Below are 21,794 nucleotides of genomic sequence, written 5' to 3' on the forward strand. Positions count from 1 at the left end.
GGTAACCAGTAAGAAGCCTTAGGTTTTGCCATTTACTGATAACATCACTGGGAGTTATGGATTCAGGATCTAGAGGACTGCAGCCTCCCCAAATGTCTAAAATACCAGCTCACTGTCGGGACGGGGTTCCTACCCTGTGGGAGGACCTGGGCAAAGGAAAGTGCCAAGTTCCAGGGCTGCCGTTTCATGGGGCCCTGGGAGGTGGCCTGTGGAAAGGAGGCATCACCCAAGGAAGAGGAGGGCTTCTAGAGAGGGAAGGCCACCCAAGTGGATGCTTCTTGAGGGCAGAAGCACTACTAGGTAGATTCCTGGAAGGCGGAAGCTCTTCTTAGGGCCTTCGCCGCCCCACAGCCGGCCTCACATGCCAGACGAATGAACGCATGTGCTTCCACCCGGCGCTCCCGGCTGTCCTGCCTGTGGGGGAGAGGTCTGCTCCCTGGCCTGGCCCGCACCCCGCAGCGGCTCCAGGGCCGCGGGTGTGAGGGGCGGGCCCAGGTTCCGGCCCGCGCCGCCCCATGTGACCCGGTCCGACATGGTGTCGCCTCCTCCCGGGGCGGCGGTGGCGGCGGCTCGGCTGTGCGTCGGACAGGGCCTGCGGCCGCTCATGGGCAGCCAGGGCCACCCGGGGCCGCCCGGGAACAGCGGGCCGGGCGAGGGCGAGGGCGGGGAGGCGAGGAAACTGCAGGGAGGGAGGGTCGCGAGAGGGAAGCGAAGAAAGGGGAAGGGGAAGGGAAAAGCGGGAGCAGGACAGGGCGGAAGAGGAAGCGGGGCGGAAGGGAAGCCGGGGCTGCAGAAAGCGAAGGAGGCAGCGGGGCTGGGGGCCGAGGAGGGAGCCAGGGCAGGCCCGGGGGAGGAAGGAGAGGGAGGCGGAAGCGTGGAGGAAGGGGCGAGAAGGATCGTGCGGAGAGATGAGGGGAGCGCAGGGGCGGGGAAGGAGGCCAGAGGAAGAGGTGATGGGAAAAAGGAGGAATGGAGGGTCAGGCCTGGGCGGCGGGAGGACGCGAGGCCGGGGAGAGCGCAGGGACGAGGGGGTCAGGCGTGGGGCTGCATCGCGGGGGCTGGGGCTGCGGGGGTGGCCATGGCGGCAGCGGCCGAGGAGGAGGCGGCGGCCCGGGAGCCGGCCGGCCGCCCCGCTGCGGGGCCGGCGCTCTTGCGCCTGCCGGAGGAGCTGCTGCTGCTCATCTGCTCCTACCTGGACATGCGGGCCCTCGGCCGCCTGGCGCAGGTGTGCGGCTGGCTGCGGCGCTTCACCAGCTGCGACCTGCTCTGGCGCCGGATAGCCCGGGCCTCGCTCAACTCCGGCTTCACGCGGCTCGGCACCGACCTGTAAGCGCCCGCTCACCCGCCCGCTCCCCGCCCCGGGCCGGCCCGCGTCCCGGGAAAGGGCGGGGCGCCGCGGCCTGGTCGGCCCGGGGTTGTGTCGCACCCCGAATGCGAGGCCCAGACCCGGCTTCGGCGGGGACCCCTCCCCGAGCGCCCCTCTCCTGTCGGAGGTTCCCCTCCGAGAAAGCCTCCCATGAGCATCCCTCAGTCGGTACCCTCCTTGGGCGGCTTCTCCTAATTAGCTATCTTAAGCACTGCCTTCAGCTTGTAATTGTGTCTTCCCTCGCAGACGGTGACTGGCCAGGTGCCTCAGCCCCCCAAGAGCCAGGCTGGTCTGAGGCTTCGGACGCCTCCTCCGGTCCAGGTGTAGGACCCATATCCACTATGTGGTCTGTCAGAACGTTTTTATGGGTATTCATCCACTCACCCTCTTCTGAAGGTTGTTAGGCTGCAGGGCTCAGATAAAATCGAATATGGAGAAAAGGGCTCAGACCTGAAAAGAAGGCTCCTGGTCCAAGTGTCAACCGTAGTTTGACTTGATGCAGGCAGAACGACACAAAAAAGGGTTCCTGCTTATGGCAGGGGACTGGATTAGGTCTAGGTGGTATAGAAAGGCATGGTATTGCAGTTTGGCCTGTTTCGGGTAGGATCTGAGACCTGTGCATGAACTGTTAAATGGGAGGGGGGGGGAAGAATTGGGTGATTAAAAGCTTTTAGATTGCACCTAAAATTCCATCCAATTTGGGTTTTAAAAAAGGTAATTCTAAAACAGTATAACAACATTAAAGAGTTTTTTAAAACATAAAACGCTATAATATCATTACCTTTAGACAACTATTCATTATTTAAAATTACTTTTCAGCCCCCTCCCAGTTGCTGTTTTACTGATCTTGACAGAATAGGTGCATAATAAATGTTTGTAAACTCTACCATAATGAGATTAAAAACATTCTTCTAATATTAAACTTTCATGTTGTGTCCAGATTTTTGCTATTATAGATAACAGTAAAACAAACAAAGCATTTTTGGGTAACAGCTTTTGAGATATGTCACATACCACACATATGCCTTTTTATTTTTTTGAGTGATTTTATTTTGTTAAGCTTTTTATTAATATATTATTTGTTTCAGGGGTACAGGTCTGTGATTCATCAGTCTTACACAATTCACAGCGCTCACCATAGCACGTACCCTCCCCAGTGTCCATCACCAGCAACCCCATCCCTCCCACTCCCCCTTCACTGCAGCAACCCTCAGTTTGTTTCCTGAGATTAACAGTCTCTTATAGTTTGTCTCCCTCTCCGGTTTTCTCTTGTTTCATTTTTCCCTCCCTTCCCCTATGATCCTCTACCTTGTTTCTCAAATTCCTCATATCAGTGAGATCAACATATGCCTTTTTAAATTAGTTCCTTAGGATAAATGCTCAAGATTGGCATTGCTGGGTCAAAGGTTATGGTGTAAAATTGTACTAAGTTACTGTGGCACCAACAAAGAATGATTAAGCCAGTTGCATATGAAAATTTAAAAATCTGTTTTAGTTGGGCATATGATTGTATCCCAAAGTTTTATTTTTTTTGCCTTTTTTTTTTTACTACAGACCCCAATAAATATTTTCCCATGTGTTTGTTTCACCTGTGAGATCATCTATACCTAGTCTTTGCCCATTTATTATTGGGGTCTTGATGTTTTTCTCATAAATTTGGAATCCTGTGGGTCATAGATATTAGGTCTCATCTGTCATCTTTGATGCAAATATTTTCCCCAGTCCTTTTTACTTTACTGTTTTTAGCCTATAGAAGTTTTACACTTAAATATATCAGAATCTGTCAGTCTTTTGTGATTTTTTTCTTTTTTTACCCCCAAACTGAGAAATTTACAATTTCTCCACAGACCTGATGAATCTTCTTTTTGATATTCTGTTGGTTTTCTTACATTTGATTTTTTAAAATAACACTTTCATCAATATCAGTTTTGTTCTGGTGCAAGGGTGAATTTAACTTTTTTTTTCCCTAAGTGGCTACCTAGTTATCACTCTACCTTTTGTTAAACAATTCTCTTTCCCTTTGTTTTAGAAAGCTTATGTTGCCAATTATTAAGTTTATGTGTGTGTACACACACACACACACACACACACACACGTATGTATGTACATTTGAACTCCATTTTGTTCCATAGATATATTTTTCCATTTTTCTACTGTTTTAAATATTGTTTTTTGGTAGAGTCTGTTACCGGTTAGGGTTAGATTTATCCGTGTTATGTTCAACTCCCCAGCGGAAAAAGATGGCTGTGCCTTTTCAAAAGTTTCTGTGGTTTTCACTGTAAAGTTCTCTCTCTATATATATAGTCACATTTATTACTAAGTATTCCTATATGTGTTACGCATTTTGTTTTTATTGTGAATGCAGTCTCTTTTTCAGTATGTTTTTCAGCTGGGTGTTATTAATGATGTACAAGATTAGTATAAGCTTTTGTAAATTTTGAACCTAATTATTTTGCTTAACTTTTATTCTAGCATGATTTTGTCTAGTTATCTAGTCAGGTTTGTTGTCTAGTATAATGATAATGATTCTTTGGGATCTTTTGGCATGCGGTCTTGTTACCTTCATTCTTACAAGAAAAATTCTTTCAAAGGACCTATCAGTTGACCTTTAAGGGAAGTTGGCTAAAGTGACTGAAACCCAAGCCAACTAAGGCAAAGCTTGGCTTTCTTTCCTTATAGAGATTGAATGAATGAATGAAAGAATTGATGTTTATTTTTCTTCCCTTTTCTCCCTAAAAGAGAGATAATGGGAATGAGTGTTCATTCTGTGAGCAAAAACAACAAAATGAAAATGAGTTTGTAGTATAAAGTGCTTTGAGACTGTTAAGTGATACAGCTTTATTATTTATTAGCCATGTGTGTTTTGATTTCTTGCCCATGTCCTAGGATGGGCTATCTCCGACCTTCTAGGGAAGTTGTTTTACCACAGCACTTGATAAAGAGCAGGGTCACTGCTCATGTTTTCTGAGTTGAGGGGAAAAGCTATGCGTGTTACAGCAGGTGGAGAGAATGTTTACCAGTGTGGTCTGTTTCTGGACAGCTGCAGAGACATGATAAGCCACCAAGAGAGGTGGTTGTCATCCCTGGAGGGAGACAGCATACACCCCAGTCCTCATAGGGCGTCAGAGAGCCTGGGCCCAAAGTATGAGACTATGGCTGCTTGGATAGTGGCAGGGCTGTAGTTTATGGTTTGGGCTAATTAACTGCAGACTGGACAGTGGGATGTTTTTATGAGCACAACACAAAACTTCATTTTATCAGAAGTTACACAGCCTCACTGGACCTGAGTTTTATCATCTATAAAGAAAGGGAAACACCTACCCAGTAAAATGAGGCTTAAATGTACAAATGTGTACAGAGTTAAGCACATAGTAGGCACTCAATAAAGTGTTGTAAAATGGAACTTTTTAATTGCTTAGCTTGTCTAGTCAGTTTGTATTTAGCAAAAGAGATGGTTTGAATTGGAGGTGCTGCCGAAAGACAGGAGGTGGGGGAAAACACACACACACACACACACACACACACACACACACACACACACACACACACACACACACACCGCTTAGTTTCTCTCACCTGTCCTGAATGCTTTTGGAAGCAGGACAACAGAACCTGTGGGTCTAGGATCTGCACTCCCTGCTATATAAGAGCCTCTTGATTCTCAAAAACATGAACTGCTAAGGTTTACTGACCTTCCGGCCCAGGGCAATTCCCTTTCAGTTTGGCTGTTCCTAACTGATCATAGCTTTGTTGAGTAAGATGAACTGCTTTGGTTCCTTGTGATTTGTTAATGGTCTTATACTTGTGCTTGAAGGCATTTTGGCCCCTTTTAAAACCACAAACAAATAATTTGCTTCCCTTTAGGCCTCTGGCCCAAACAGTGAACATGGGTAGGTATCTGAGCTTTAAAAAAAAAAAAAAAAAAAAGTGAACACAAAGACAGTTTGAGTCAGTCATCTGGTTCAAAATCAGTTTTCTTTGAAGGTTTTATGAAGCCTGGGGGAATAGAAATATCTTTAATATAAAAATCAAGGAAATGTTTCATATAGTGGTCTTTTAAGTTTTCCCTGAAGAGTAGGGGGGAAGCTAACCTGGTTCAGTCTTCAAGAACAAAACAGTGAAATTTAACCCTCTCCGTTTATAACGAAGACTAAACGCAAGAAGTAGACGGACAATATGACAGGTGGAAGAGCAGAGGTGCTATCTGTAAGTTCTAATACTGGAAATGAACAAGGGCAAAGAACAGAATACAGTATACCTGTATATATAATCTAAGGGTGTTTTTAAAGATACTTTTGCCAGTCTCATGTTAATTCCTCCCAAATTAAGTCCTATGTTTTCAAACTTGAATTTTATTTTAACCATCCTTTGAGCAATACCTGGGTGCTCCTTTGCATTTACTTGTGGTAGATTTGCCTAGAATTAACAATAGGTGTTTAGGAAGTAAGGCTCTGAGGTGTTTGCCCTGGCATGTACATTCATTCCTTAGCCAGGGTCTTGCAGGCTTGGAGCTCTTTGAGGCTGGGGAGCAGGGTATCTATTTCAGTGATGATTAACGTCCAGAGTGGTGAGATGGACACAGATAAGCAGAGTGTGTTTGTTTGTTTTAAAATGATTATACTTAAGAGCATTTTTTTGGCCCAGAAAGCATAAAGTTTCCTTTCCTAACTCTGACCTGGAGAAGGCATTGTTGCCTGGATGCATTTAAGGTCTGAACAGTAATTTTCAGAAAACAATTAGCAACTTAAAGTAGCTTAGGCCTTCTCCTTCCCTTTCTGCCTTACCTAGGAAGGGGAGTCACTTACTTGTTCTCTAATTGATTGAAAAGTTTCATAGGTGGATGTATTATTTCTCTTTAGCTGTTATGAAAAGACCTTATTTTTAATCGTTTTGTGAGTTAATAAATGTTGAGGTCAGTTTACATGCTTAAAATAAATAATACACCTGTGGAAGCAGGAAATGGTCTAGTGCAGTTAGTGCCTCCAAATCCAAACTGGAAGAATGGAAGAGGCCTTTTCCTCCAAGACCGTGAGAATATAGAGCTGCTTATATAATTTCCAGTCTTGTAAAACTTGAGTAGTAGAGGATGGATTTCCTAACATTCAAGGCAGAAACATGGAGGAAACCCAAAGTCTTCACAGTCTGTAAGATGAGCAACTCCTGTTGAGATGAGATCTCTGAAAATATTTCAGTGCTCCATACTTTGAATTTTCTGTGCTAGCACCTTCACCTTGTAAAGATAGTGAGCTGCTGAAATCAAACTGACAGTGAAGTTACTGAGGAACCATACAGATTTAAAAAAAATGTTTTTTGAGTGTTTGACATAGAAAAGAATTATCTTTGTGTGACAGCGTAAACTTAACTCTGGGTTGACCCTGGCATTGGACTAGTTTCTGGTTCCAACTCATAACTGTGGACCAGGGAGTATTTATTTATTTATTTAAGATTTTAATTTATTTTTTGGTCAGAGAGAGAGAGAACACAAGCAGAGGGAGCCAAAGGCAGAGGGAGAATCAGGCTCCCCCCTGAGCAAGGAGCCGGATGTGGGACTTGATCCCAGGACTCTGGGATCATGACGTGAGCTGAAGGCAGCCACTTACCTGACTGAGCCACCCAGGCATCCCAGAACATGGAGTATTTCGGTAGACTCTTCTTAAGGCCAGTAAATTTTGAAAATTTAAGATGAGATAAGCTGTTTGAAAAAGTGAGGACAGAGTCAAGTTTTGAATTTTCAGTGAAAATTGGGATTCCCCCTCACTCTGATCTACAGAAACAGATTTTGGCTAAGCTCCAGAATTTATTTCAGGTGCATCAGCCATCAGACCAGGTTGAGAATCCAAAGATTTGGTTTCTTCTTCCTTTTTTGGGGGAGGATTTTATTTATTTGACAGAGAGAAAGAGAGAGAGAGAGAGTGCACAAGCAGGGGGGAGCGGCAGGCAGAGGGAGAGGGAGAAACAGGCTCCCCCGCTGAGCAGGGAGCCAGACATGGGACTCAATCCCAGGTCCTGGGATCATGACCTGAGCGGAAGGCAGACGCTTACCCGACTGAGCCACCCGGGCGCCCCAGATTTGGTTTATTCTTGAGGAAAGGAGTCTTGCTCAGATTTGAACAGAATTCAGATGGGAATCCAGTTGTAGTCAGTGGAAATGAGGCGGAAGTGCTAAGTAAGAATATGTTTGTGAATCCTGAATCATGTGAACACTTGAACTGGATCTACAGCCAAGGATGAAGCTATCTGGAGAAATAATTTATCTTTTGTTAGAGATTTAGCTGCCTTGTCTCAGCTCTGAATCAGTTCTCCATTAGACCCAAACCATCCTCATTGCCCTCCCTAGACGTCTGGGCCACCCAATGGGCCCTGGGCTGCCCCTCTTTAGCCCACAATTAATTGCCAGTACATTCTTTCTTCTTCTCCTTCTTTTTGGTATTTGACATGAGCTCAAATTGCTGAGAAAGGTGACAACTGTGAAATGAAGACAGGGCTTAGAGACACCTTAAAAAATACATGCAAAGGCCACTAAATGACAAGAGCAGACCGCCAGGCTCTTTCAAAACATCACCACGTCTGTTGACTTTCCATTCCTTGTCTGCAGCACAAAATTGGAGGTCAAAGAATCATAGGAGTTAGAGATGGAAAAGACATTTGGGGTCAGCCAGTTCATTCCCTCCACCTTCTTCTGCCCCTGATTCCGAATCATTCCTTCCATTATATTTTCTCCCTCAGCTCTTGTACAGTTTTCACGGTCTTCACTCAACCTCGGCTGTCACCTTTGGGGAATGATGCTGGAGGCTCCATCCAGTTTCTCCTCAGCAAAGAGAGATATTGCCTCTGCCCCCAGTTGACATTCATGAACTTCTTTGTTGGTGGTCTCGGCTGAGAGGCTGAAGACTAGCTGGAAGTCTCTCTGCTGCCTGGCATGGGGCTTTTCTAACAGAACTGAAGCGCATTTAGTGTCTGATGATGTTGGGGAAGGGTAAAGGGCTGGGATACGTGTAGTCATTGCTGAATTTCTTCCTAGACTTTTGTTTTTCAAGGCTCTTGACCTGAAAGGAAGTTTGTGTGTGTGTGTGTGTGTACAAGGCATGTGGTATTGGGGAGGTGGACAGTGACAAGGAGATTACACTGAGTAGGAGTTTGGTAAAAATTCAAACTTGGAAATTGGTGGGTTAAGCAAACAAAAGATACTAGTCCTGTGAAGTAGTAGAGGACTATTTCAAGAAACGCAGGTTAGGGAAGACACAGAATGGGGCGTACTGTACACAACTTTCAGCTTACAGTCAAGATGAGGAGATCAGATGGGTGGAGGCAAGTATTTTGGACTAGGGGATGCTGTTGTTTTTGGGGTCTCTCCTTGGTTTAAGAAAGTAGGGAAAGACAAGTCTTGTGTTCACTGGATGCATGGTTTGGCAGGGGGAATGGTCATTTTAAGAGGCTGCTTTGGAAGGTTACCCCCAGCTCCCCATCTTGCTCCAGCAGCTGTTGGGAGCAGTCCGAAGGGGGTATTATGTTTCTTCTGGTAACTCTGCCAAGAATGAGAGGAAATCCACAATCTGTGGGCTTTTTGGGGGGAATGGGGATGGGGTGGCAGGTGATGGGACAGGGAAATTAAATTGTTTTATAGTAATATGTTGAGATACTTTTCCTGGAAAGCTATTTCACCAGAAAGCATGATATTTCCCCTGCTCACGAGCTTGTAATGGGTTCTTTCTCTGCAGAGAAGGGGAAATAGTCTTCTTCCAGTACATCTTTTTCTTTCTTTCCTGTAGCTCCAACTTTGACCGCCCATGTTTCTTTAAATTTTTTTTTAGAAAGCCCATATTGAAAAGGTGAGTCAAGATTCAGATACAGATGCTGTGTGAGCCTAAGAGGGTCCTCTCTTTAGAAGTGAGTTACTAAAGAAGAAACTGTCATTTATCCGATATCTTGGATGCAGTTTGACTTTATCATAATGGCCTCAAAACTGGAGATGTAAAAACTTTCTGGGTGGCGTCTGGTTCATGTTCTTTCCATCCCTTCATCCAGGCTGGAAGGGCACCAGGGATTTTGAAGCCTGGCTACTTGGGCTGAGAACCTGTTTTAGTGATTAATATGGAACACAGTTGCAAGATTAAAAACAATAAAAAACAACCCTGAGAAGCAGAGCAGTGTAATTATTCCTTACATTTCAGATGGGGAGCCCAGGGAAAAGTCATTTTCAACGTATGAGAACAAAGTCCACTTGTGAAGCTGCTAGTACCTAATTCATGACTCACTGAGCGGATGGTCTGTTCACAAAAAATAGTGGCATCTTTCTTGCTGTTGTTTATGCTCGGAAACTGCTAGATCAGCCTTTCTGAAAGTTGTACTGTGGGATTCGTGAAAAACTGATTCTGTGATCAAATGAGTGTAGGAAATGCTGTGCTCCACACTGCCTCTCTTGGAGGTTCACAATACCCATTGGTAAATTAAAGACACTGAGAAGTCCTGTGATCGAGAGACCTGTTTAATTTTGTTTCAGCCAGCATTGTCTAAAGTGTTTGACCATAAAATTTCCCCCCTGCTAATATTTCTTGACATCTTGGAGAACATACACGGGCCAAGTGCCCTGCAAATACAGAACTTGACCAATAAGTAGGAGGAAGTCAATGTGAGTGTGAACATAACCCTAAATCCTATACTCAGGGTTATGAATTGGGGTTATGCCTACTGCTTCTGAAACTTCTTTGGACAGCTTTGACATGTGGTACCACATTAAGGTAATTTATCTGCTCAAGTTCCTTCCCTCGAGCTTCTCTAGCGTAAGAATTTGGAGGCTTTGGTTGGATTCCTAAAGGTGTGGTATATTATACATTTTTAGGAAATGACTTTGGATCTAGAAGGTAGTGTGTCTAGGCTCCTGAAAAGCTACAAGTATTGTTGAAAGTGTGACTTGCCAAAGGGAGAACTATACTTTTGAGGACTTTACTTAAGCGGTTCCTAAGCAGTATCTATTAAAATACTTATTATGCTAGGCCCGGGGTTCTCCCCTTTTGTGTCTAAGACATACTTTTGTATGCTGTTAGAATTTTTGGTAGTACATGAAAGGATTAAAAGGTAAATTTTTTTTAAAAATCACGTTTTAGAAAGTTGAAAAACCTGTATATTTATTTATTCACCATGTGGTATGTTACTGTTCTAGTAGAACTGCTTATTGCCCTGATCTTGTTCTCTTATATCCTTTCATATACCTTCCTCTGAACATATAATCTTCATCTTATTTGTAGCAAATTGGGCCAGGGGCCACATTGTGGCTCTGTGGTTTGTCTGAAATCTTCACGAAAGTGGGTGGATCTTTAGTTGAATGAAAATCAATTCTATAAATTGTTTAAAGTTTGATGGCCCAGTTCTTTGGGGTTCCTGGTATACCACCGCTCTGCAGCATGCTGGCTGGGATGTACTTTTAGAAGTACTGAGAGGTTAAGATTTGATCCTGTGGAATTTATGACAAACAAAACATAAAGCTGCAAAAAGTTAACAGTGCCTCAGTTTGTGTTAGGTTCAGCCCAGGGGTTCACATGAGAGGGAGCGGACTGTTTGCAGAACTTAGGAAAGTAGAGTCATAAGCTGGATCTTAAAGAATGGGTGAATTTGATTAGTGCCCAGAAGAGGGAAGCAAGCGTTTGTCAGGGACAACAAAGTAGGCTGGTGCTGGCAATTTAGGAGAAGGTACCGAGGTAGGGATGAATGTAGAAGAGAGGGGCTCGGCTGGAGTTCGCTTGCATGGTGTGGGACCATGGGAGGTAAGGTCGGGTGAGCAAGGTGAGGCCTCGCAAGGGACAGGTGCAGACGTCTGCTGCCTCACCTTGTGCATGGTCCTATCATCACTGTAGGGAGCAGTCTCACTTGACTCGCTGGTGGGGCCATTCCCCTGTTTCCTAGTCAGAAGGATAAGCAGTTTAACACAATACAATGATTTTTCATTGATTTAAAAAAATCTTACTTGGGGCGCCCGGGTGGCTCAGTCAGTTCAGTGTCCTACTCTTGATTTTGGCTCAGGTCATGATCTCAGGGTCGTGGGACTGAGTGAGCCTCATGTTGGGCTCTGTCTTGGGTGTGGAGCCTGTTTAGGATTCTCTCTCTTCCTCTCTGTTCCTCCCTCACCTTCTGCTGGTTCTCTCCCTCTCGATCGTAAATAAATCAATAAATAATAATAATAATAAGTTAAATATTTTTAAAATCTTAATGATAGACCTCATGCAAGTGGAGACAAAGACTGAGAAGTTTCCCTGGGCTGTGTAAATACCATGCACTGCCAGCTGCACCTCCACACTTGCCAGAGCCTTTTACCCTGGGGGTTAGCATTTTAAAGAGACCCCTCAGGAGTTCTGGCCTCTAACTGCCTCCTCCCCAGCTGGGAACTGTTGACAAGACTCTTAACTAGTGACGCTTGTACCACCAAAGACTCTGTTTTGTGGTTTAAGAAGAATAAAATTGACTACATTAAAAAAATACTTTACATTAAAGCCAAATTCTTAGTATTGGTAGAAGGTAGGGTAGGTACAGGCACTACAAGGGACAATCTTTCTGGAAAGCAAGATCAAATAAATCAAGAGGCAGTGTTAAAATTCCAAGCCCCGAGCATCATTTTGCATAGCCGCGTCACCTCTCCTTAGCCGGTGCCTCCTGAGATGGCCTTGTTCTCTGTTTGTGGACGGGATCCCCTCCTTTGCCGAATTCCCAAATCAGCAGGGAGTTATGCTTATGGAAGTCATGCCAGTCATGCGGGGAGGTGGCATCCGCAGCATCCAAGGGGAACCAAACTGCAAGATGGGGCAGGGAGGGAAACTGAGTTGTGATCCAGGAGTTTACTGGTCTTAGAGGCCGTGCAAGTATAAGGCCTCTCTGAGATACCTGCACTTCCTGCTCCTTCACCCTGAGGCATTTTTATTCAGACTTATTTGCTTTGAGTTTGGGGGGTGAGGGAGGAGAGCTGAAATGAAAGGGGACTCTAGATAACTGCCTAGATTAATTTCTGTCCCTCTAGACTCACTGATTGCCAAGATTTGAAGGAGCACCATAGCGTACCGTGGGTGCATGTTGTGTTGTTTTTGTTTGAAATAGGTCTTGCGCCCAGGAATGCAGTCAAACTGTAATAGTGACTAAGTGCTGGAAAGCTGAGAGGGAGGGGGCCCAAGTGGAAAATGAGCCTGAGGCAAGAGAGAAGGCAGGCTGGGAAAATGGAAGTTCCACCAGGCCCACAGGCCGGTTAGAGATTCCTCGCCACATTAACAGCCCTGTGAGAGGTTTATTTACAGGGCACTAATCATTTTGGGGGGAGCACCCCCACTTTAAACCAGCAAGTGTGTTGGAGAAATAGCCAACCAGAGAGCATTTCAAAGATGGGAACAAGGGTCCTTATTGAATTCCAAGGGGCATCTGCTCCTATCTTCTTAGGCACGTCTGCTGCCTTGTTCTACCAACCCCTTTGACTAGACCGTGACAGGTCCCGAGGGGGGGAGCTGGTACCTGTTTTCAGAGAAAGATTATTTTATTCCTTCTGATTTTTCAGGTGCTGAAGCTAATAAGAATATACGTATGATTTCGCCACCAGCTAGGGAAACTAACCATCAAAGATGATGGAGTGGACAAAAGGGATGAAGAAGCTGAGTTGTTAAGCTGCTTTTAACAAGGTGGTACTATTTCTCAAGTCGAAGCCAAAGGGAGTGGCTTAAAAAAGTCGAAATTTGATTTGAAGGGCCAGAGCCAAGTGTCGTGAGGATGGCGTTGCTTGTGGGAGAGGAGGCCTGCACCTGCTGTTTGGTAGCAGCTTCTAAAGTTCAACTTTGAGAGTTTCTTGCTGATCAGGCCCGCAGGGCAGTGCTTTGACCCTTAGTAAAGTGTCAGCAAAGGGCAGTTAAGTGATCAGAGAGATGAGAGAAGTGTTGTCCTTAACCCAGTTCAGGAAATATGTTGATTCTTTCCCCCATGCTTCCTTCCTGCTGTGATCTAGAATATTCAATTTTTGGTTTCACCTCCACCTCTTAACTTGGACCTAACTCCAGAGGAAAGGTGAGCTACAGAGGATGCCTTCTTTTATACCTGGGAGGGCTTTGTGGATAAGATTTGACACAGAGTCTAATCTTTCTCATTAAGAGTTCAGTTCTTTGGTCCATCTTGTTAACTGTCTTTTGCTGTGCTTAGTTCTCTCTCCATCTGGTAGCGAGGCTTGCTCTCTATCAGTGTGAAACTGGGGACCGCATTCACCCAGTGGACGAATCCAGTAATATAGTTTAGCTTTTAATGTGTATAAACCCAAATCCTTATCATTCAGCCCGAAAGAGGACTAATGTTTGACATTAGAACAATTTCTAATAATTGTAGTTAAATTAGAAGAGAAATAAATGGTTATTGGATTAGCTTCAGGGATGACACCATTAATCGATATTAACTATTACCTGTATTTATATTTATGTAAAAAGAATGAACCTTTTTTTGTACTTACACTGTACTTTGTTTTAGTTGTCATTTTAAAACCATGATGGTAAGAAATACTATCCTCGTTTCTTGGGGGAAGATATTGACCATTAGAGAAGTGAGGTAACCAGAATTTTATAATTAGTTAGAGGCAGAACTGGGATTCAGATCCCAGTTTCCTAAGTGTGCATTCTGGGCTTTTCCCACAACTTCATTGAATTTACTATTTAGTTAAAGGTAAATCGAGAGATCTATCAACAATTATGTGAGAGAGATATGTAGAAATATGTAAGATCTATAAACTCACTTCCAAAGCACCATCTATTTACTTCTTCTGACATGTTTATGGAGATGTAATTTTATGTAGCATCTCTTCACTGCTACCCTTATAAATTTGATTTCATTTTAATTACCATTGCTTGCTGTGGTCATTTCCAAAATGTTTGGCAGTTCCCACGTTTGTCATTTCTAGCGGCAGTGTATTACGTTGCATGTGTATACTGTTCTCCCCCACAGACAAACATTTGGGCTATTTCCAGGTTATAGCTCAAAAATCACCGCAACTATAAATACCTTTGTAAAAAATATATTTTTCTTTTGAATTATTTCTTTGTGATTTAGTGCCGAAAATGGGAATGCTGGGTCAGAAGCTGTCATGTAACAATTCTCGACAGAATTCCTTCCTGAAAGGCTGTACCAGTGTGCTACCTGCAATATATAACCAAACACAAACCTTTCTATCAAACCAAAGCCAATTTCTGTTTTTTCCACCTAGTAATAGATGTGAGGTGGCACTTTAATAATTGTTTTAATATGCATGTCTGTATTAATGTTGTGGGATGTTTCCCCAGTGTTTCGTCACGTAGACAGCGTGTGATTGTTCTTATCTGCTGTTGGTTGTAGATGACAGGGTATTGGAGACAGCGTGTTATTCTGGTAGATTTCTATCAGTCCCTTAAAAGTTTTAGAGATAAAACTTGTACCTATAGTATTGCTAATTTTCCCCTGCTGTTTACTCTGTTTTCATTTTAATCTCTTTTTTCTTCTGTGCAGCATTTAAAATTGAAACACTTTAAAATCTTCTAGTCAAAAAAATATTTTAAATTCACTTTCATTTTGGGGGAATTTATTATATTGGGTTAAGAGATATCATCTAAATCAGCTTTTTTCTCTGTTGATACCCAGTTTTGTCACCAGCATTAATAATAATTTATTATTTTAATAAGTATTTTCCTCTTCACCAAAATATTACAGTGTAGAGAAATTGGAAAATACATAAAAACACAAAGAAAATAAAAATACATCAAGTTGGCTATCCACAGTTAACTATTTTGTTTTTTTATTTTGAATTGTTCATTTTGTAAATATTGCATTGGTCTGACCATTCCTTCACTGTCCTATAGCGTCCCCAATAAGTGGGGGGAGGGTGGGACCCAGTTTACTATTTTAGAGTATTTACTTCCCTTGTTTTTCTAGGCGTGTATATTCCTCTTCCCTCCCTTCTTCCTCATAAACTTGGAACATGCTACATAAACCCAACAACACTAATGGAGTAGTGATTTCTTTCCTTACTTTAAAATTTTACTTTGTTTGTTATATATTAAGTTCATTGGGTCATTTCTGGGATTCTCTTTTTAAATTGAAGTATCAGCTAGTTTGCTTATCGCTTATTTCCAAGGTCTTCTAATTGGATAAAATACAGGAAGTATAATTGCACTATCAACAAGCCCATTGATACTTAATATGCATAGGCATTGGGTAAGTGGAAAACAGTTCCTGGCACATCATAAACACCATATTAAATGTTAAATAAATTATCTTTGGAATTATGATCCAGAGAGATTAAAACATTCTACATCATTTTTAAAATAGTATTCAGTTCGGTTAACTAAACTCTACTCACTATATTGAAAGATTTTCCATAGTAAAATTGAAATAAAAATGTATTTTGGGGGCCCCTGGCTGGCTCAGTCAGTAGAACATGTGATCCTTGATCTCAGGGTCGTGAGTTCAAGCCCCACATTGGGCATGGAGCCTACTTAAAAAAAAAAAAAATCTATTTTCGGTTGATCTTCTAGCCAGAAAATTAAAATAAGAAACCCCTTCCTGAACGTTCACTCTCTTTAAAGTGTTTCAGAAGATTGACATGAAGTCATGGATATGTAAACATTTTTTAAGTGTCCACATGGATAAAATGCTATAAAAAGAATAAATTGGAACAAAATTGACAATACAGATTATATAAAGAGGCTTTACAAACTCACAAGAAAAAGACCAAAGTCCTCATAGGAACAGGGACAAGGGGTATGAACAAGCATTTCCCAGAAGAAATGCTAATGGCTTTCAAACATATGACCAGATATTCAGTCTTACCCATAATTAGAAAAAATACTGTACACATTTAAACAACAGGAAGGAAACTTTTTTTTAATAAAGATTTTATTTATTTATTTAACTGACAGAGAGAGAGAGACAGCTAGAGAAAGAACACAAGCAGGGGGAGTGGGAGAGGGAGAAGCAGGCTTCCCACCAAGCAGGGAGTCCAGTACGGGGCTCGATCCCAGGACCCTGGAACCATGACCCAAGCTGAAGGCAGCTGCTTAACCAACTGAGCCACCCCGGTGCCCTAGGAAGGAAACTTTTTAAAAAAGATTTTTATTTATTTATTTGAGAGAGAGAGTGAGTGAGTGAAGGGAAGGGCAGAGGGAGAGAATCTTCAAGCAGACTGCCCACTGAGCGCAGAGCCTGACGCAGGGCTCGATCCCACAACCCTGAGATCATGACCTGAGCCGAAGGCAGACACTTAACCGACTGAGCCACCCAGGCGCCCCTAAAACCATCCTTTCTAACCTGTATCTGTTGTAATCTTGAAAGCAGGACTTGATTGCTGCCTTTTAGCAAAGGGTAGTAAATGTGAAGGTATAGCAGAGACTGGAAGAAATACATGTCTGTCTCTTCTTTTCTCAACAGACCTGGTAGTTATTACTTTGTCCCAAGCAGTGTACCTTTATTGTCCAATGGAGCAGGCCAGGGAAACACAGGGGAGCTATGGGACTTAAGGTGAAGTTTTCAAATTCTTGCCCATAATTTCAAAATTCTGTCCAAAGGTGCATTTTCAGAGGGGCTTTGTGCTCTTCTCCCTGTCCCCTACCACTCCAGCCCAGTCACAAACTATGCCATTCCTGTTGCTGGTGCACTCCCTTCTCTCTTACTGCTCTTAACTTTCCTCACCCAGAAAGTACTATTGACACTCCCAACATTTTCTTAATTGAAAAATTCAAAACAGAAAAGTTGAATGAAATGTACCATGAACACTCATATGCTCACAACCTAGATTCTATAGTTAACATTTCACTGTATTTGCTTTATCATGCATTTCAAAGTGAGTTGTAGATATCAGTACACTTCACCTGTAAACACTTCAGCATGCATGCATATAATTGACTGGTATATATTAGTTTATGGGCTTTTTTGTTTAAGAAAAATTTCTATACAGTGAAATGCTTACATCTTAAGTATATCATTTGGTGCATGTTTTTTCATTTGATGCATTTTTGACTAACGCATACATATCCGTGTAACCCAAATCCCCTTAAGATTTAGATATAGAATGTTACTCCAGAAAGTTTCTGCATGTTCCTTCCCAGTCAATCCCCTTCCCAGTGATAGGATTCCCAGTGGTAATCACTGCTCTGATTCTTCCATTATAGATTAGTTCTCCTTCTCAGACTTCACATGAACAGAATCATACAACACGAACTCTCGTGTAACGTTTCTTTTTTTTTTTTAAGGATTTATTTATTTATTTGACAGAGAAAGAGAGAGAGCACAAGTAGGTAGAGCGACAGGCAGAGGAAGAGGGAGAAGCAGGCTCTCCCCTGAGCAGGGAGCCCGATGCGGGGCTCGATCCCAGGACCCTGGGATCATGACCTGAGCCGAAGGCAGCCGCTCAACCAACCGAGCCACCCAGGCGCCCCATGTGTGACGTTTCTTTCATTCAGCATGATGTTTTTGAGATTCACCCACATTACTGTGTATATCAGTAGCTGTTTCCTTTTTATTGCCGCGAAGCATTTCATTGGATGAATATATACCAAAGGGTGTATGCCTATTCTCCTCTTGATGGCTGCCTGGGCTGTTTTCAACTTTTGCCTGTTAATGACTAAAGTTCCTATGAACATTCTTGTGCAAGTCTTTTTGTGGACATATGCTTTCTCTTGGGTAATTGCTAAGTCATACAGTTGGTATATGTTTAGATTTATAATAAACTTCCAGACATTTTTCCAAAATGACTGTACCATTTTGCTCTCCCACCAAGATTGTAACAGAGTTCTTACTGGCCTTCAAAAAATATACATATACATGTATATATAATTGTGTGTGTATATATTTGTGCATATAATTGAGTGGTCTATATTAGTTTATATATATATACACACACAATTACAGGTATAAAATTACATATATATATAAATGCATGTATAATATATACATATGCATACAATTATACATATGTATTTATAATTTCTTCATATTTTCTGGATATAAGCCGTTTGTCAAGTATACATTTTGTGAACAGTTTCCCCCGGACTGTGGTATATATATTAATTTTGGTGAGCAAAAATTTAAAATTTTGGTAACGTCTCATTTATTAAACTTTTATGCTATTGCCTTTTGTGTCCTAAGAGACCTTTGCTTAGCCCCCAAGTTGCAGAGATATTTTGATGTATTTTCTTCTATCAGCTTTATAGTTTTACATGTTATGTTTAAATTTATTTTGAATTAACTTTTCTGTTTGGTATGAGGTAGGAGTCAGAGTTTGTGTTTTTCCTTAGGGATAGCCAGTGGTTCCAACTCTCTGTTATCCTTTCTCCATTAGATTGCTTTGGCATCGCTACAGACTCTGTAATGGACAGGCTGTTCTCCTTGGCTCCCTTGGTTATCCTAGGGTGGAGAGAGAAAGTTATTCCTTTCTGGTGTCCTAACCCCATCACTTATATCTAGACGTATTCTAAATACTCCTGAGTTCTGACTCATAAGCCTATGGAATTTTCTCTGGTTGGCAATGAGTTGTGACTGGGTTATCTGTTCTGTCTGAACACAGGATGGCCAGTGTCCCCGTGAAGGAACGGGTGAGGGTGTCTCAGAACTGGAGGTTGGGGCGCTGCCGAGAGGGGATCCTGCTGAAGTGGAGATGCAGGTAAGTAGCCTCTTGACTCTTAAAGCTACCTGGGACAGAAAAGCGTGCTGGGAAGTAAAAAATCTGGTCCTAGCTAGAGTGGATATGTGCCTCTCTTGAGTGGTGTGGCAAAGGGGGCATCGGAGGGACTTTTTTTTTTACATTTGTAAAAATTACCAAAAAATGTACTTTAACAAATTCCACATTTTTATGATTATAAAAATAACACGTTTATTGTAGAGATTTGAAAAAATAGAAGCGTTTAAAGAGGCAATAAAACTTCCGTATAATGCTACCACTCAGAGGTAACCACTGTTAATGTACCTCATCAAAAGAAAGAAATGAAGCCAACATTTCAACCCATCTTGTTTTACAGTTATTTTTCTTTAAATCTACTCTATGGAGTTACGCCTTCACTTCCTTCACTCCATTAGCCCTCTGCCCAACTTTATTAAGAAGGCAAAATAGGACCTAAAGCCTTGGCTATAGATGTTACAGGAGGTAGAGTTCAGAACTGTGAGGAAATTTAGACAGTGGCTTTGGATTGCTAATGCCGCAAATTGTATGCTTCACTGATGCTACATTATTTCATAATTATCATTTGACTCCCTACCAAAGAAGTGCTCCTTGTTGATTGGTTGGAATGGATAAGGAACGTCATGGTTCCTCATTCCAGGTTGACCTGCAGACAGGCTTCTTCATCTGAAGACCCCTTCTCTCTTGCTGGTGTCCAGTTTCTGCTGCTTTCTTGGGTGGTGGTTGCTGTGAATTATGCGGGGGTCCTGGTGGTGGTAAAGAAACTACTAGGGAGAAAGACTGATTTTTATGGTAAAAAAAACTTTGCCCTCTGCTTCCTGCTTTTACCTTTTAATACCAGAAAGTGGAGTTTATTTCTTTATCAAGGTTTTGTCCCTGACGTCTTTTTTGGGGATGGTTTTCAAAGCAATTTGGCAAATAAACACACAAAGCAGTTACCAGGCTGCCCCAGGATTCTCCACTGTTCACCTGGAATGAACCTGGTTTCTCGTCCTAGGCAAATGGCTGTTTACCAGATGGCTCTAAACACATGCATTCCAACCATCCCACTTGACTGTGCCACAAACCTGTGCAAGGGGATGTTGAAGAGGGAAGTGTATAATGAGTGAGAATGTAGGCATCTATACACACTCTACACATGTTCTATATAATATATGCACACACTTGTAAAAACCTCCTGAGCAGAAACTCAGCTCTACAAAGACCAAGCTGCATTTAATGGCCCGTCAAGTCAATTTGCAGAACTTTTCCACATTCCCATGACGCTTGTATTAAGGAGTCTGGGGAAGAAACACAGCCCAGTGTGCTCAGACAGGCTTGGCAGTGGGAGATGGTGTCTCAGTAAATGTGGATGAATCAGCTGTCCCTATGCTTTGCTTGGGATCTGGTAGCTCCAGAACTCCTACATAGAGTAGGACAGGCTGCTGGGATGTCTACCTTGGGAAAGGGGCTTAGTCCCCACCAGAGAGCCTGGGCTCTGGCAGAGTCTGTCTGCCTTTCTCTTCGTTTCTTTTTTCTTCTTTTTCTGTCTCTTTCTCTCTCTCTGCGTCCCTCCCTCCCTCCCTTCCTCCCTTCCTCCCTTCCTTCCTTTCTTTTTCTTTCCTTATTTTAAAAAGATTTTATTTATTTGTGTGTGTGTGAGGGGGAGAGAGAGAGAGAGAGAGAGAGAAAGAGCACAAGAGGAGGAGCAGAGGGAGAGGGACAAGCAGACTCCACGCTGAGTGGAGCCTGTCTCAGGCTTGATCTCAAGACCCTGAGATCGTGACCTGAGTTGAAATCAAGAGTTGGTCGCTTAACTGACTGAGCCATGCAGGGGCCCCTGGCAGAGTCTTCTTTCTTAAGGCTCATTCCATGCCATGGGACTGGCCTGTGGCTTCTAACCTTTCTTCCTCCTGCCAGACTATAGAGGGAATCTTTGACTATTTGTGGATTTCTCTTATCAGCTGCCTAGGAGAGCTGATTATTTCTCTGGAGCCCCCAAACTGTAGTGGACTGCTGCGGAGCTGTGTTTTCCCCTTGCCCCACTTACCCTCTAATACAGAAACACAGATATCCCATGTGAGGATCTAGATAGCTAACTAGTACATTAGCATCCTTTCCTAAGTGGCCTTATTCCTTTCACTTATAAATGGCCCCTTTGCATAGTGGGATAAGGGAATGGGGCTTCTTGGGGCTCACTCTTCTCTTTTTTCCATCTACTCTGTTGGAGGAAGAGGTAAGAAGTATGTGCGGGAGTCTTGGAACCTCGAAACTTATCACTTGACACTTCAAATTGGGGAGGATGCAGAATGAAAGAAAATCACTTCATCTGGGTGGAAGGTTTTTTTTTTTTTTTTTTAAGATTTTATGTATTTATTTATTTAGAGAGCACAAGCAGGGGAAGCAGCAGGCAGAGGGAGAGGCAGGCTTCCCGATGAGCAAGGAGCCCGATGCGGGACTCGATCCTGGGACCCTGGGATCATGACCTGAGTGGAAGGCAGATAATGGACTGAGCCACCCAGGCTCCCTGGAAGGTTTCTTTTTTAACCCTCTCCGTGCCCCAGTCATTGAATTTGCTGAGCTCTGCCTACCCCCAAGAAGTCTACGCTGCCAGTAATTCGAGTCTTAAGCATTCTCCAATTAAGAGTGATATTTAATTGGTGTTTTAGTTCTGACTTTCTTTTATAAAGTCCAGAACTTTCAGAACAGAAAGTTTTACTTCTAGAAGTTTCTCCTCCCTTTGCTCTTTTCTTCCTTAAACTTTGTATTCTTTCAGAGACATGCACACCGGAAAGCTCA

General features: G+C 43.0%; 1 protein-coding gene across 7 annotated transcripts in view; it reads left to right on the forward strand.

The window, feature by feature from the left end:
* Window positions 1–521: 521 nt before the first annotated feature.
* Window positions 522–21,794, forward strand: part of FBXW4 (F-box and WD repeat domain containing 4) — an 81,222-nt gene continuing 59,949 nt past the window's right edge. For all 7 annotated transcript variants that reach the window (XR_015767111.1, XM_088019956.1, XM_088019957.1 and 4 more), the window contains exons 1-2: window positions 522–1,326; window positions 18,906–19,001. Coding sequence is in view for 6 of the 7 variants with exons in the window: in XM_088019956.1 (XP_087876082.1) it covers window positions 533–1,326; window positions 18,906–19,001 (890 nt within the window). In the remaining variant the exon portion in view is untranslated. The remainder of the gene's footprint in view (window positions 1,327–18,905; window positions 19,002–21,794) is intronic.

Source organism: Eumetopias jubatus, unplaced genomic scaffold (assembly GCF_037043125.1).
Source record: "Eumetopias jubatus isolate StellerSeaLion01/CBP00866 unplaced genomic scaffold, mEumJub1_p1.0 scaffold_17, whole genome shotgun sequence".
NCBI lineage: Eukaryota > Metazoa > Chordata > Mammalia > Carnivora > Otariidae > Eumetopias > Eumetopias jubatus.